Raw genomic sequence first — 17426 nt, 5'->3', positions numbered from 1 at the left:
CAACTACAGGTGTCCTTCACTTTGTGCAATTAGTTCGCTCCACAAAACAAATGCTTAAGATGAAATCGCATAAAGTGGGTTTAATTTAGCATGTGTGAGATAGGGATGGGTATTTTCTTCAGAAGGATAACAAAATTAAATTTTACAACCAACAGGAAAATGTTTTGTGAATGAATTATTTATAACTTATAAATAAATCTTTTTAATTTAGAATGGTTAAATGAATTTAATACTGTTTTACAATCATATTGATTTACTGTGCTTCTGATAGCCCAGATATCTATCTCATTTAGTAGAGCAAGAGACTTCTTATATCAGAAAAAAATCATGGGTTTTAGTCCCAGGGTGGGTGATCGATGTACTTATTCTAAACTCTGTCACAAAGCTCAGCTGGGAAAGATCTTGACAACACTGGGTAAGTCTGGCTGAATTCCCCCTCCAAATGCTCTTTGGCTATTACATGGCAGCGCCAAAATGTGCACATACTGGCATATCTATTTGCTTCATTAAATGGGGGCTATTCAACATTGTGGACAATATGCCAAAATTCTGAATTTTATAGAATGCTTCCTCTCCTGCAGATTATATACCCAAAATTAATGTACTTCTGCAGCTACCTACTATAACTCAAAGCTAACATATCTACAACCTAAATTTGTTTTATCCAACTAGATTGCACATTTATGCATGTGAAAAATGGTATGGGATTAGTTACCTTGTTGAATTTGATAAAATTTTTTCAAGATCATAGGTGGGAAAATGAATGATGAGCTGGACAGCTGGTGAATAGCTTATTGGTAATTTAAAATTTGCAGGGCAAAAGGGGAAAAATTTTTGCTTGCTCCTATGGGAAAAGCATATCTCAGACTATTCACACAGTTTAGGGCTAGCTGTTGTAGCGAGGAACCCATCTTAAAAAATTAACCCTTTAACTGCCAACGAAATCGTACGTGATCCACTCCCTAGTGCCACTTTTTTCTATCGCAAAGAGTAAAGATGCATAACCTGTAACAATTAAGACTTCCCTAGGGCATATATATATGCCCACAGTGCTGTAATTAGGCAGGTGCAACAGGTGTACGCACACAGGGCCCACTTGGAAGGTTCCTAAATGCAAATTCTTTAAAAAAAATTAAGGTGGGATTTCATGTTGATCAGTCTCATGTTATTGAAATATATACCTGCGAGATAGGGCTTCTTTCATATTCATATTATCCCTTATTGCTGTGAAAAATTTCAATTCTGATTTAAAGATCTTTCATGTATATGGTTTATTAGATTAAAGTCTTTTACTGGCCATGAAGCATTTTCAATTTTTCTGTATGTTTTTCAAAATTAGTATGGCTGGTTAGTGAAAAAATACTAAAACAGAGTGAGGTAAGTATAATAATTGCCATCTACAATCTCAAGACATTTGATTGGAAGAAAGTATGAATATGAAATAGATATATATACATAAAACACTTGCTGTGTGTTTCCAAACTCTGCCTACCTGTAATTTTTTCATGTTCTGGTGATTTACTGCTTATGATTTTGAAATGTTTAAAATTTTAACTGAAATGTGTGACTCATGTATTTCATGTAGAGCTCATGAAGTTATCAACCAGACGCCTGGAGGAGTTACAATTGTGAAGGTTGGTGGTAGTAAACAAGATGTTGTGGGCATATCTAATACCTCTGTTTCGAGTTTCACACAGTGTTTACCAAATGCACCACCACTGTATTCTGGAAGATTGATGTTCAGTGGAATGCGAGAAAGTCGTTCACGGCATAACCTTATTGGCCATCCTGAAGCAAGATCCCTTTCACAGCTAGGATCAATTCAAACAGTTAATAGAAGCATGGGGCGTCTTCCTTCTTCAATGAGTACACTATGTATGCCTTCAATTTTTAAGATATTTTAATTTTCAGATAAAATTTCCTAAATTATTTAATGAATTTAATCATTACTCAACATAGTGCAGTGGAAATATAATACAACATAAAATGATGGAAATTTTCCTTCTAGGTAATAGGTAGAAATATCCCAAAATATTAAAAATGGCAATAATGAAAGCACTAAAACATTCAGGTGCTTAAAGAAATCTGGTTACACCATAGAAAAATTAGTTTTGCATGATGAGTTAAAAATGCTAGGAAAGTTAGATTTTGTGTTGAAAGCAATGGTAAAAGAAAGGGAGAAATCAAAACTGTTAACTCTTTTACAGCGAGTTTTTTCCTCAAAATAGACTCGTGCTTTCATCCCAATAACTCAAACCCAATGCTCTTACTTTAATCTTGCTTTCAGAACTAGTTTAGATACAATAGTATTTGTTGTTTTTCTAAGAAGTAAGAGTTTCCTAGCAAAAGGGGAATCAGTGCGACCTTATTTTTTCCCATTCAAAGGACAAAAACCTGCACTTGGCCAAAAATTCTTTCAGTGCCAGCAGGTTTTTTTAATCTGAAAACAGACTAAAAATGCCTTCCGTTACCACATTAGACAGTTTCCGTCTTAGAGAGGTTTCCCATGATTGAAAAAGCATCAATTATCTACCAGACTATTTCTCTGCTCCATTTATGACAGGTTTCCATGTCATACAGTGTTCGTCTCAGACAGGTTTCACTATAGTAGCTTTCTGGTGTAATTTGAATGCTAACCTTTATATTGTGTATAAACTATAATCATTGACTGATATAAAAACTTGGCTCTCTATGAAATTATAGTATTTCTTTTTTTTTCCCAAGAATGATAAATTTAGCTTTGGATTTTTTTAAAACCTATATTCTTAAAATTTCTGTTTCTATGCTGTATAATTTCATTTTCTACTTGCTCAACTAAATTTTTTTATAAATTGTTGGGAGCATCTCTGCACAGGATTTTAAATTTAAATTATGCCTTGCATCAATTCTGTTATAGTCAAGGGTGTATGCAGCATATGTTCCCTTCCCACTTGATGATAAGAAATTAAATAAATTATTTGAAATAAATTTTAAAATAAAAAATATTTTTATTAAGTAATTAATAACCCCCCACAGAGTTTTGTTGTTAATCAAAGTTCTACTGTACAGTAGTAAGTGATTTATGAAAAATAATTGGCTATATACAGACTGATTATAAAGGTCTGATTCCAAAACCCTAAGAAACACTGGTGAGAATGACTTTAAATTTTGCATGGATACTCCCAAAGCAATGGAATTTTCTTTGATGAAAGAAAAAGTATTTAAAAATGCACAAGAGTAGATGATGCTGCACTTGTGTCATCTGTATAATCTATTTTGTGCAACTGGAACCAAAACATTTTTTTATCAACCCTTATATATATATATATAATCGGTTTATAAAAAAAAATGGTTTTTGGTTTAGCATTTACATTAAAAACAATAAAATTTCTGAAAAATCATACAAACTTCTAATAATTAATTTTAAAAAAATGTTAAAACTTTTTACATTAATTTAAAAATTAATGTAAAAAATGTTTAACCATTAAAAGCCGAACTATGAACAAAGTCACTTATTGTTTTGAAATTTGGAATTTGAGGTCCTTTTGCACGCCTATACATAGATCAACTTTGAAATTTGAAGAAAAAAATTTTTTTCTTTGTTTTTCACGATGTTCCATAAATGGAACATTGGCATTTGGGGAGAGCGAAACTGGTATCGCCTATATTCTAACGATTATTTACTTCTGGAGTACAGTTATTACACGAAATTTTCTATTTTCTACCACAAATTCAAATTCGCAACACATACTGGTTGTTTTAACATAAAAATGAGTGCTGAAAATTCAAATTTTTTTCTAATGTTCGTGATAAAAGAAGGAAAACATATATTTGATGGACCCATTTGTCACATTGGTAGCATTTATATGTAATGTTTTTTTGGCAAACCACACACTGTCCTTTCGTCACAGACAATATGATGGCCATCAGTCACCTGACATCTTTTTTCAGTTGACAACGTGGACCTGAATAAATAATTAACCCCTCCTTCGTTCTAGAAGGTTCAATTGTCACTTCTCTTTGGAATTCCAAATGCGAAATAAGATCCTCTTCTGTCCTAAAAATATGTATATATACACACACACATATGATACAAGTAGAAAATGCTCCCCAAACCATCACTAAACCACCACCCATTTGACGGCTAATTTTTTACTGCTGCGTTTAGGCCTCAAATCATACCAATATGAATGGAAACTATTCAGACCATCAAGATTGAACTTATTTTCATCAGAGAACATAACAGAATACCACTGATGAGTCCAAGGCATAGTACATTTCGTGAGAGTCAAACGATCCTGTTTGTTTCAAAGTTAATGGTTTTTTTTCCTTCATTTTCATGAATTTGATGTTACTTGTAGAATTTAAATTGTTCGCTGTGAGCACTGATGTTGTAAGGCAGATTTACTATTTCTGGATGCCATTTTACTCCTTAGTGCTAGAGCACAAACATTGTGCTTTGATCGGGCAGACAGATATGGATTGTACCCAAGTCGTTTTTTTTACAAAGCTACATAGTCCACAGTTTTAAAACATTTGTGACGGCACATTGAGAACATCCAATTTTATTTGTTATACACATTTTTGAAACGCTGGTGCCATGCAATAGCCAACTTTCACAAATTTCACTTTCTTGCAGCTCTGTATTCCGCAGCATATTTTATACTGATGTGGGGTAATTGTAAAAAAGGAATATTTTTATTGGTTTGTTATCCAGTGACATGTAAAAAAAATTATTTGCATAAAGTAATGCAGTGTAAAATGGTGGAAATGTCTTATATTTCTGTCCTAATTTCTTACTGGAATTCACAAAACATTTTTTGGATGTCCTTGTAATTTCACTCACAATCGTACATAACGTGACTGAATAATGCACTTGAGTTTCATTATTGTGAAAATATTCTTTGTGGTGTTTTTTTCGTGAATATTTGTGGTGTCGTATAATTATGTCTCGCACTTTATATATGACACAGGTAGCCAAGATTACCAATGACTCATTTTTGGTGTCACTAATTTCTTACTTTATTAATTCAGATATTTTCATTGTTTGTTGAAGTTCATTCTTAAGTTGTTTGTTCAGTCTTGATTTCTAGGTTGCTGTTACTTACAATAATCATGTTTAGAGATATAAATTTTGAATTTTTGAACTTTTCCACTGAAAAGTTTTCCTTCAAGATCCCTTTAAATCTACCTGAAAGTCCTATATGTCTTAAATAGTTTCAGATAGTACTCAGTTTACCAGAACACAATGCATGATTCATGTGCATAATTTTCAAGTTTTTGATAAAAGTCACATTCAGATTTGTTTTTGAAGAAACACATTAGATAATGTGAGGTCTATAAATAAGATATTGCTCATAAACTTCCAAAAATATGAAAATATCTTCTCTATTTCATTGCACCAATAACTAATTGCCTGTGTTTTGAGGTGACCTCTGGAATTTGAATGTTTTCTTAAATTTACAGATCATCAAAGTGCAACGAGGCTAGGTTCTCCTGTTGGTCTCCATTCCAGTATGATGCGATTAGGTTCCTCATCAATAATGAATCGCAGTATGACTGCTATAAACTACAAAAACTCTTTAAATATGCCAGTGTCTCGTGTTTCCAGTGGTGGCGTAACTGTGATGACATCTCTTTCTTCACCTCAAAAGGGCATAAGGTATTATGAATCTTTTTACTCACTTGTATTGATGCATCATAATTCAAATTATAGTTGAACCTTAATAAAATAACATCCTGCAAAACAAGCATAATACAAATGAAATAATACAGAATAAAAATACAGTCAAACTCGGTTGTAATGTTGAAAATTGGCCATGTCAACTGATTCCCATAGAGCTGTGTTTCTTGACTGCTGGGCCACTAAATCAGTCAAAAGGGGCTGTGAGTGATTCATTCTTTCATTTTTCCTCATTTATTTCCCATTAGTCATGTGTATTGAAGTTTATTTCAATTCACAATCTTTACTGAAATTAGGGATAGAGATAATTTGTATAAGTTTATGAATCACATTTTTCAAAGAAAATAATGATTAAAATTATTCATTTCTCATGTTCATCACATTCAACTTTTTTCCGTGAAATACATTTTATTATTTGCACACTCACAAAATAATTTTTATTTCCTGCCCGGGGTTATTTATAGGCAATAATTAGTAATTTTACAGACAAGTGGTAAAATGTTTTTTGCAAGAATTGACAATATCTTGTGTTTAGGCCTATATAATCTCAATTTCCTGTATTTTTCTTTTTAAAATATGGTCATCCTAATCATAATGAAATAAAAACTTTTTGTATGGACAGTGATAGTTTGACTAACAAAGATAGTTTGTTTTGGAGTCATAGACAAAATCATTTTTAAATGTGATGTGATTTCCTATAGGTTTTTATGGAAAATCATTTATTTCTTCAGGTTCTGCCCAAAATTTAAAGATAAGTTTTTAAGCAGTTCAATGTTTCTGACATAACATTACATCGGAAGCTCTATAGAAGAGACACAAAACCCCATTTTTTCGCTTGTCAAATGTGTGAGCCAATATAAGTTGATAAAGTAACTTGAGGAATTTTTTGAGAGATTTTTTTTTTGCCCAAAATCTTTCTTTAAATTTTTTTTCTCTGCTTGTCTTTGCATGTATATTGGAATAATTTTGTAAAATGAGAGAGTTTGAGATTGACTAGTGCGTTATCAAATTAGAAATAATATCAAGTACAACATGTGCAAAGGGGTGTGAAGTTATTGAAAATATTGGGGGGGGGGGGGTTCAAACCCAATGATGAAAACCCAAATTATGAAATCACCCTGTATAATGCTGAATTATTATAGGTGTAAACTTGTACCCAGGCTCCCCGTTAAAAAATCTCGCCACAGAGAGCAACAGTCCTACAAACAGTACAAATATTCAGTCACTACACATCACTCACTTCACTTCTGAGATATAGATGGCAGCACTGAAAAATCATACGCAACACTAGATACACACTCAGACTGTTAGGTACACACACACTTACACTTCCGGCACAACTCACTAGGTAGTAAATTGCCTATGGCGATAGACCTGAGTTGTGCTCGGTTTGAGAAAAAAAAAGTCCATGAGCCCTAACCTACTGAATACTTGCCACCATTAATAGATATATATTATTGAGAAGGTAGCAAGTATTCAGTAGGTTCAGGCTCGTGGCCTGGATACAAGTTTACACCTATGACAATTCAGCATTATGCGGGAGCTTACGGGAAATATTTGTAAAATTTGACTTTTGATTCTTGAATTTAGATGGTAATTGGAAATCTTCACAATTCAAATAACTTGATTTTCTGGAATATCTGAAAACCACAATTTTTCTCCAACACAATCTTCAATTTTTCTTTCATGGTCTCTCCCGTAGAATCTGCAATGTCTAAAATGTGTTTTTCAGATTTCTTTACAACTTTTATGGCTTTATTTAGTGAAAGACCCAGAGTTTCTAATTTGGTTATACTGTTCAGTAACCAAAACAGATGTTTTTCAATAAGATGCAAATCTCTTCTCAGCGTTTTGCTGGCAAAAATTTGTTTCACTGCTATTATGGCAGACAAATTGTTATTGAAAGAGTCAACCACACTTTTTACAATATGAACTTTAAATTACTATTACTAATTACTTTTAAAATATGCACTTATATAAAAATTATTCACTTTCATGCATTTATATGCTTTAATGACAAAAGATGCTAAAATATACAATTGCATATAATCCGGGCTCTAGTAATGATGAATATTCACTCATAGACTTCTTCCTAATCTCCATATACCACATTGTCTATTGTTTGTTATTGAATCTCTAAAATCTGTTTGTGCAAGTAATCCTGTACTTGCAAGAACATTAAAAAAATAATCTAACAGAATTAATATCTTTTTCCCTGTTTTCTCAAAAACCAAGGTTTCCACTTTTGATGGATCCTTTCATAGGAAAAGAAAAATATATTTCATTGAAAGAAGGAGCAAGAAAAAAAACAAAAAATATTGGACGGGTTAAGACACAATTGAGCATTATTAAAGAAGACAAAACTGACTGAAGGCTAAAATGGACAGCTTCAATAATGATAAATGAGAATTTACAAGAATTTGAGATACTAAAGATCTTTTTATCTTGCACCATGTACACAATCAACACCAGCTTAAGTGTACTAAACTGGTATTGACACAACATAGCGAGCTTGTAGGTGTCCCCATCCGTTTGTGATTTGGTCAGCTCATTTCTGTATCTTGTGCATGCAGATGGAAAAGATAAGCTCCTGCAATGTCTAAACTGTTCAGTTTGGTGTTATGAGTCTTGCATTGAAAGAACGCCTGCTCTGAAAATATAGGCTGTTTTTTAATGCATTTTCTATCAGCTAAATCTTTTATTTTACATGAAATGGTTCAAAAACTTTCAGAAAAAGAAGTGGAGGGACATCTGAAAAAAGATTCTGAACTGGACATGAGTTAATCAGGTTCAAATGACTGTAATTCTGCTGATTATTGGTGCTGAAATTTCAGCTGTTGTATGCTAGCGCTTACATATCAACAAAAATTTTCATTAGCAGAGGCAAAAAAATTCTTAAGCCAAGGTATCACTGTATTTGATTGCATCTGATTATATTTTTCATACTTAAGAAATGTTGGCTGTAGCAGCATCTCTGTTATACCAACAAAATTTTGTGGAATCTTTATGCTATAACCTATGTTAACTAATCTTTGTTATAACTGAGTTTGTATTGTTATATAGGATGTTATAGAGGCACTAATTTCTGTCTTAAAAGTTTTTTCAGAATATGTGCTTTCATGTTTTTAATTCCAGTTCTCTTTTAATGTTAAGTGGTCATATTCACATGATTTTGAAAGAAAAATATGTAATAATGTTCCTGGAGTGTCCAGTCGATGTTGATAAGCCATTCACTTATACAAATACAACGCCACAACAGACAAAATGCCCAACGAGGTGGCTGATAAAAAGATGCCCATAAAAATATGGATGTCATATATTTAAAAAATACAGCAACCCAATTAAAAATGCAATTAACACAAATTATAAACAATATATACACATGATAAAATATTATACAACGCCCATAAAGAATACTTATGGTTGTCTTATTCTAAGTATGGATAGTTTCTCGATTTACCCCAACATGTTTATCATACTTCTTTTTAAATGTGTCAATTGTGTTACAATTTACTACCTCCGGGAGTAAGCTATTCCATTTATTAACAACCCTATTAGAGAAAACTTCCCTGTGTCACCATAACCTTGCATTGTCCCTCACCAATCGATACTGGTGTCCCCTTGTAAAAGCAGTCGATTGGCGGTGTACTAAAAGTTCATGGTCCATCCTATCCATCCCATTGAAAATTTTGAACACTTCGATCATATCTCCTCGACACCTGCGTTCATCCAATGTAAACATATTCAAAAAAGGAAGTCTCTCTTCATAACTCAAGCCCCATGTGCCAATAAGGACACGCGTAGCTCTTCTCTGCACCCCTTCAACCAAGTCTATGTCCCTCTGTAGGTATGGTCTCCAAAACCTTACAGCATACTCCAGTCCAGGACGAACTAATCCTCGAAAAAGCGGAAGAATGACTTTAGGAGAACGCGAAGAGACCTTTTTGAAAATGAGACCAAGCATTCTATTCGCTTTTTTGACCACCGCTGAACAATGTTCAGAAAACCTAAGTCGCTCGTCAATGAGAATTCTCTAATCGGTGACCCTAGTTCTATCCAGGATACTGACACCATTCAACTTGTAAGAGAACCGTGGGTTGTTCGAACCAAAATGAGCGACCATGCACTTATCAACGCTAAACGTCATGCTCCATTCATTTGCCCATGCTGCAATCCTGTTTAAGTTGGTCTGGAGCAACTCCCTATCGCTTTCATTCCCGATTACCCCCATTAGCTTCACATCATCTGCGAATTTGCTAGTAATCCCATCGATACCCTGATCAAGTTTATCGATAAAAAGTGAAAAAAGTATGGGGCCAAGGACACTTCCATGAGGAACTCCACTTGTGACATCTGTCCAACCAGAGAATTCCCCGTTCACCATAACTCGTTGCGACCTATCTCTTAACCACGATTCTATCCAACTCAGCAAGTTGCCCCCAATTCCAATCTCGTGTAAACGCTTCAAGAGTTTGCCATGTTGGACCCGATCGAATGCCTTCTGGAAATCAAGGTAAACAACGCTCTTACCCAAAGCCTTAGTCACATGATCATAGAAGTAAAGGAGGTTAGTTACACATGACTTCCCCTTCCTGAACCCATGCTGATTATCCGACAATACATTATTCTCGTCTATCCACTTCACAAACTGCCTTTTGATGATAATTTCCAAAATTTCGGTGAGGGAGCTCATCAAACTCACTGGACGATAATTTGACACCGCTTCTCTACTACCCTTCTTAAATATCAGAACTACGTTAACAAGTTTCCAATCTCTTGGGACGATACCCTCAGCAACACTACTCCTGTATATCTGTGCGACTGGCCCCAAGAATTCATTAGCACATTCCCTGAGGACCCTGTGAGAGGTATCATCTGGTCCTGGTACTTTGCTTGCACATACATTTCTTAGAAGATTCAGGACCTCCATGTCTTCTACTTGAATATCGTTGAGGGTTTTATTACCCCATGCAACACCTGTATATCGAATATCATTTTCTCTATTAAAAACCGACGCGAAAAAGTCATTGAAAGCACTACACATGCGTACATTGCTCTCTACCCTAGAGCCTCCTATCGAGAGGGGGCCAACTGTCCCCTTACATCCATTATTGACGTATCGAAAAAATGATTTTGGGTCAGAGCCAATGTTATCTGCCAACCTAGATTCAACTTCCTTTTTACTAACCGTTATCCTTTTCTTCAACAGTCTTCTTTTATCAGTAAACAATGATATGTCACCTCGTCCACTTTTATACTCTCTGAATGCTTTTTTCTTTTCAAGATAAAGGTTCTGCACGCTATCCGTGAACTTAGAGGGTGTGATGTACAAACACGCTTTTTTTGAACAAAGGGTATGATGTCGTGCAAAACAGAGGACCGCTTCGTACTAAATTCTTCCCATTGATTTACCACCCCTACTGAATCCAACCGGTCTTTGAAAACTTCCGCTAACCTTCTTCTCAAAACATGAAAGTTAGTTCTCCGAAAACAAGGAACCAGTCTTTTGTTATCAACCTTATCCGAGGAAAAGTTACAGTGAAATCTGACGATACGATGATCACTGGAAGAAAACTCTTCCCCCACCGAAACATGTTCAACTAGATCCTCAGAACTAGTAAGAACTAAATCCAAAATAGCAATACCCCTAGTGGCTTCTGATACATGCTGATACAAACAATTTTCGAGCACGAACTTAAAAAAGTCTCTTTCATACTGATTTCCAGATGAAAGGTTCTCCCAATCGATACCTGGGTAATTGAAATCTCCTAGTATGAGAACCCTCTTTCGCTTACACATGCAGGAAATTTCATCATGCAATTTGGCGAAGTAGTTTTGATCCCTATTCGGTGGATTGTAACCCCAACAATAAGTTTATGACGTCTTTTGTTCTCAAGTTCAACCCATATGGTTTCAATATCACTTCTTTGCACGTTACACTCTCTAGCCTTCAAACAGGATTTCACGTATATCAACACTCCACCCCCTTTCCTATCAGATCTATTTCTCAAAAAAGTATTGTATCCTGAGATGTGTAAGAAAGATTCATCCCCATCGTTTGCCTAAGATTCTGTAATGGCTACAAGATCCAAGCTCTCCACAACTATCATAGTTTCTCAAAAATCTTTCTTATTACCCAAGCTCCTGGCATTTATTTACACACATTTTAATTTGCCCGGTGATTAAGTGTCAATCGAGAAGCCATCCAAGTCAGAGGTGGGTAATTCCCCGTCAGTACTGTTGTGATTATCATTAATTAACCCGCATTCCCGACTACGTGGTCTGGGAGTAAAAAACCTGACCTAAGACTATCGTAAACCTCCCAGACCTCCCTCTTATTTAGATGGATCCCATCCGAACTAAGCCACGTGTCGGTAAATGCGGGAAGCTCAAAGAACGTGACCCCAAGTGAGGAGCAAATTTCCTTCAGGCCTATATTGAATTGGTGGATCCTATTCCTATACCCCCTACTACCCCCCTTGGCAGCACTGGAATCACTGCCACATCTGAAGCCCCCTCCCTAGCAGATAATAGTAAATCCCGGTACTCTGACAGAGACTCACTAATATTCGCTGTTACCTGATTTGTTCCCACCCACAGAATCACCCGCAAGGGCAACTTTCGGCGATGAAAAACGTCTCGAACGTTGCCAATCTTCCCCCCAGGAAGACAACAGCGCTCAAAACCCCGAAAATCCCTACACACTCGGTTCCCAAGTTCCCTAACCATAGAATCGCCGATGATTAAACCCCTATCACTATCCCCCTCTACCTCATCCACGACCACCCATTCGCCCTCTAAAATGTCGTTGTTCGTGGAGATTGCTTCTTCATCAACAGGTGGCTTGACGACCAGAGGCTCCGTTATAACCGGGCCCTCTAGCACCCTAACTTTTTCCCGTAAAGCTTCGACCTCGAGTTCCAGCCTTTTCCTATCCAATCACCCTTTACAATTGAAACTATCAGCTACTACACCCCTAGACCAGGGAAACCTCCCGTCGCAAGCTCTACACAACACTAGTCGAGGTCGAGGCATACTAACACTATTGCTAAAGCTAGATAAAAATAATAATTAAAAATATGAAAATGAAAAACGTTAACAGGAAATTAAAATAATGTAAAATACATTACTATGCGAAATATATGTAAGAGATTGTACGAAAAAATTACGTAAAATAGAATGCTCAACACAAAATCACGAAGAATAAAATAAATATGTATATAAAGAACAGAACACACTCTAAAAAAAGTATTAAGCTACAAAGTACAATTTTTCCTTATTAGAATTAGCTAACTATCTCAAATCACACTAACACTACAACTATAGGCCCAAGTGGAAGGAAAAACAAAGTTATTGAGAGAACCTGGGAAAAAGTATACACTGTTTGCTAACCCTAATGTCCAAAAAAACTTACAAATTTATATCAGAGAAGCAAGAAAACACAAACCTGGCAAAAATTCAATGAAAATGAAATGTGAACGTGAAAAAAAAAATTTAAGTCAATCGAAAATACACAACGAAAATTAAAAAAATTGAGAGCAATATAGTAAAAAAAACCATTTATCTCGCAATCCAACGTGTGCTAGAAAAAAAAAGAGAGCACCGCAGAATATGACCCAAAAACAAACAACACGCTGAGCAAAACTCACGAGAGCGAAGAAAAACACAGAGACACAAAATGGCGCACTGACGTGACGGATAATCCTTCGGTAATCCCCCGGCAACGGTTTCATATAAAACTTCTTCTATTGGTCGGTGAGCTGAGCACGATAAAAGCACGTCCGTTCCCAACGACGGCGAAGACGAGTAAACCACAGAATGAGGTTCAAGGTTTTTCTGAATTTGAAACAGGTTCAGTCTTTGTCAGAGTTCTTCCTGATAGAGAGATACTTCTAGTTGTGCACGAGAATTAACACAAAGACAACCACACGGTACAACCTGTGCAGGAAGTCTTCACGCTGAGTGGCTAGTATACCACCTTCTCTAGTGAAAGACAAAAAAAAAAGGAATGACATTTCAAATAATCTATCGATCCCATTTGAATGCTGTATGCCAGTTATCTGTAGGTCCTTTTCAGATTAGCTCTCATGAGCATAAAATGACTGTTGCAACAGAAATGAACAAAGATAAGGAAAACAAGCTTATTCAGAATATTCTAGCTTTATAAATTATAATTATTTAAAAAAACTTAGTTTCATAATGCAGTTTTCCCCCAGAAGTTTTTCTTAATGTTAGGAAGAAACATCCAGTTGGGAGCTTACACAATAAAGAAGAAACCAATGATAAAGGCAAATGACAAGAAGAAGAAACAAATTCCTAATGTTTTTCGACTCTATGGGAGCCTTTTTCAGAGGATATATATAAAACCACATGACACTGACCAGATATTCCACTTCAGTTGGGGCTGTTGCTTCACCTGAGCAACTGAAAAATTAGATTAATTATTGAGTAACTCAAACTAATTGATGTGATTCACACACCAAATGAAAGGATTTTTCATTATAATTCATATCACCTGAAAATGGAGCTATCTCCTTTTTTGCAAGAAACCTCCAATTTGTCAAATTTATGATGAATTCTTGGTCCCAGTTGGGGGTTACCTAAAACTGCCAGGTGATTCACCCAGCAAAATGGCTCTCTAAAGAACACTAATGCTATAAATCAGCGATTCTCAACCTCTTTTGACTCGCTGAGCCCTTTCTGGTATATAATTACTATTATGGAGCCCTGTTGGCCTTTTTTTAATTTATTCATCAAAGTTATTGATTTATTATTCAAAAATATTTATAATTATTTTTTCCGAAGAGATGGTATTTTCGGCCTGAAATATATTGAGAAATTGAATTTTCTGTATGTTATGCCAAAACAGATGTCTCCTCCGGGAATCGCTTTTCTTTCCAAATATCAGTTTCGGCATAACATCCAGAAAAATTCAATTTTTCAGTATATTTTTTCCGAATTTACTGGTTTTTGTATTTTCCTTGAGCTGCCGTGGAGTCCCTGGGGTGTTCACACGGAGCCCGCGGAACACTGGTTGAGAACCACTGCTATAAATTATCTGAATTTTTGTTTGGCCAACTTTGTGATTGCCAAGTCCAATTAATGATTTTTACTTATCTTTTATATCTGAAAAGCATGGAAAAATCTCTGCAAAGTATTTTATTGCACCTGTTCAAAATTATCTAAAATTACTCTTGTCTTTATGGTGTAAAATTTGATTAAGTGTAATATTTTATTTACAGTGAAATCTCAATATAATGGTACTTTGTATTCCAAGAAAAAATATTATTATAGAGGAATTATTTTATATATATATATATATATATATATTGCGAGGCAGCAGTTTGTGTGTGTGTGTGTGTGTGCGTGCGTGCGTGCGTGCGTGCGTGCGTGCGTGCGTACGCGCGCATTAGAATATTCGTATTTCCAAACAAAACTTAGAAAAATATCGTAGAGGGATTTATCATTATATCAAGTATTGTTGTAGCAAGGTTTTACTGTATGTATCAAAATAATTCCTGAAGTTGATCAATTACTATACTTCTATTTTATATTAATACATGTAACAAAACTTTAAAATGCTATAAAATAGAAACTTCAATGCAAGAGTGTGGTTTATATACAATAAAAATATTATCAAAATGAGAAATATTTTTTTCATAGCAAAAAAATTCTGATTGGCCTTTTAATGGTCAATGTTCCCAATTGGAAACACCAGTTTTATTTATTAGAAAAAAATATTTTTCTCACATGAAAGGCACTTGATTTTTTTTCTGGTAAGTGTTAGATTCAAAACTTAATTTACAAAACAAAAATTTCATTCATTTCAGCACTTATGCCATAAATTTACATTTTTTAAATCTCTTGTTTTTGAGGAAGAATAAAATTTATTTTTTTGTTTTAATTTTAATGTTTCTATGGACATGGGTAAGTCCAGAAAACATTCAGGTAATTTTTTTTCATGAATTTTATGGTTGATGTCTCTAAATTAAGATAGTAAGGGAAGATCACAAAGATAAGATCAGAAAAAGAAATGACAAAAAAAATTACGAAAATCAATTAAAATATTTATTCAGCCTGAAAAAGATTAAAAATGACTATTGAAACATTTGTCATGCATTTATCTCACAGAAGTATGTATACAAATAAAGTTAAAATAAAGAAACTGTAAGGATTCTTCTTGATGTATTTTTATACATTTTCTATGTATAGAGTAAGTTTTTCAGTGAATGCTGCCTTTGTTGATGAAACTCATTTAGTCTATCTAAATGAATAATCAGTAACATATTTTCATACTCTGAGATAAATATATCTTAGTTCTTCCTGCGAGTCACTTCTAAATTGTAATTGTTTGTTGTGAAAAAAGTTCTCCTTTCTGATAATTCTGGTATAAAGTCTACTCCTGTGTCACAATTTGTTCCCTCCTGCTAATTTTAAAGTTTTTATGCATCTTGTACTCATAAATTTATATAAAAATAAAATTAGTTTTTAGCATGGGCTATCAAATTCAAATGAGGATGGATAACTTAACTACTAAATATTTTTTCTTTACTTGCTACTTGGAGCTAAGCAGTGTGATGTTAGAATGGTTAGCTATTTCCATGGTAAGTGGAATTCATTGTTTTGTGTATAATAAGATGTTGTTCTAATCATAAAATTATCTTAGTGCAGCAAAGTGAACAAAAATATAGTCTTTAGATGAAATTTAATGATAGTGAACCAAATTATATGTTGCATTGTACACTGCTACAAAGTGTAGTTTCTAAAGATAAGCCATACTCAACGAGCTACACAGGATATACTCTCAATAATTTGAAAATTTTTCTCAGATTTATTTTTTTAGAGAAAAGTCCATAATAAAGATCAAGAGTCTGCTGCTTTGTTTTTATCCAGCTGGCATTGGTAGCACATTACAATCCATCGAGAAAAAATTTAACAATTAAATAACTCTCATTATATAATTCTTATTATTTAAAAAAGAAAGTTACAAATGAATACTATGCATATAAATTTGGTTCATTCAAATAGAGTGGCATTCAAGAATGAACCAACCCTTGGGAAAGAGGGTACTGGAACAGACTGGAGGGGATTTGACAGCATGTTACTGGCTATAGATACAATAAACAAGGTGGTTATACAATGAAACCTCCCAACAACAGCCACTAATAAGACTGTGAAAATATGCCAAATATTGAGAAGTTGCTATTGGGAAGAGATTCAGTATTTCTGAAAGGAAAAAAAATAACTTTTTGATTACATGTAAAAATCCATACTATAATTAAGACACCTCCCATTCCGCTCAATGTATTTTGATGAAAATAGGAATTTTAATGTATATTTTGGATTTTTCATTCTTCCTCCTGCTCTCCGGATTTTTCATCCTTCCTCCTGCTCTCCGGATTTATTAACATTTCTCCGGATTTTGGCAGAAAATTAGATTTTACGCGAGCTTTCACGTTGTCGTGACGTCAATAACTGCCGTTGTCGTTAGGGAAAACACCCATAGAGGACAGCCGTGTTCATTTCCATCGAGCATCCATAAAAAAAGTTTTGGTGATCGCATTTAAGCAACTGGCAAAGACTTGACTTTGCTTACGTAGCGTTTATCGGCAATCATTTATCAGGGGCATGACCTTGGTTGCCGAAATCCCTGTATAATCGTTATTGTATTCTATTAACAGTCTTGCGGTAAACACAGTTTTTCTCATCAGCAGCTTTGTATTCTGAAGTTTTTAAATTTTTTCCTCAAATTAAAAATGTCTTT

The 17426-nt window shown here is 34.5% G+C and overlaps 1 protein-coding gene across 1 annotated transcript in view; it reads left to right on the top strand.

The window, feature by feature from the left end:
• melt (ventricular zone expressed PH domain-containing protein melted) overlaps positions 1-17426 on the top strand; it is a 127855-nt gene that overhangs the window by 75973 nt on the left and 34456 nt on the right. The window contains exons 8-9 of the mRNA XM_089232622.1: positions 1586-1875; positions 5446-5641. Of these exons, the coding sequence (XP_089088748.1) occupies positions 1586-1875; positions 5446-5641 (486 nt within the window). The remainder of the gene's footprint in view (positions 1-1585; positions 1876-5445; positions 5642-17426) is intronic.

This window comes from Pholcus phalangioides, unplaced genomic scaffold (assembly GCF_987345545.1).
Source record: "Pholcus phalangioides strain wild (caught in Gottingen) unplaced genomic scaffold, Ppha-v1.0 ptg000007l_1, whole genome shotgun sequence".
Taxonomy (NCBI): domain Eukaryota; kingdom Metazoa; phylum Arthropoda; class Arachnida; order Araneae; family Pholcidae; genus Pholcus; species Pholcus phalangioides.
This window is presented reverse-complemented; position numbering and strand designations above follow the sequence as displayed.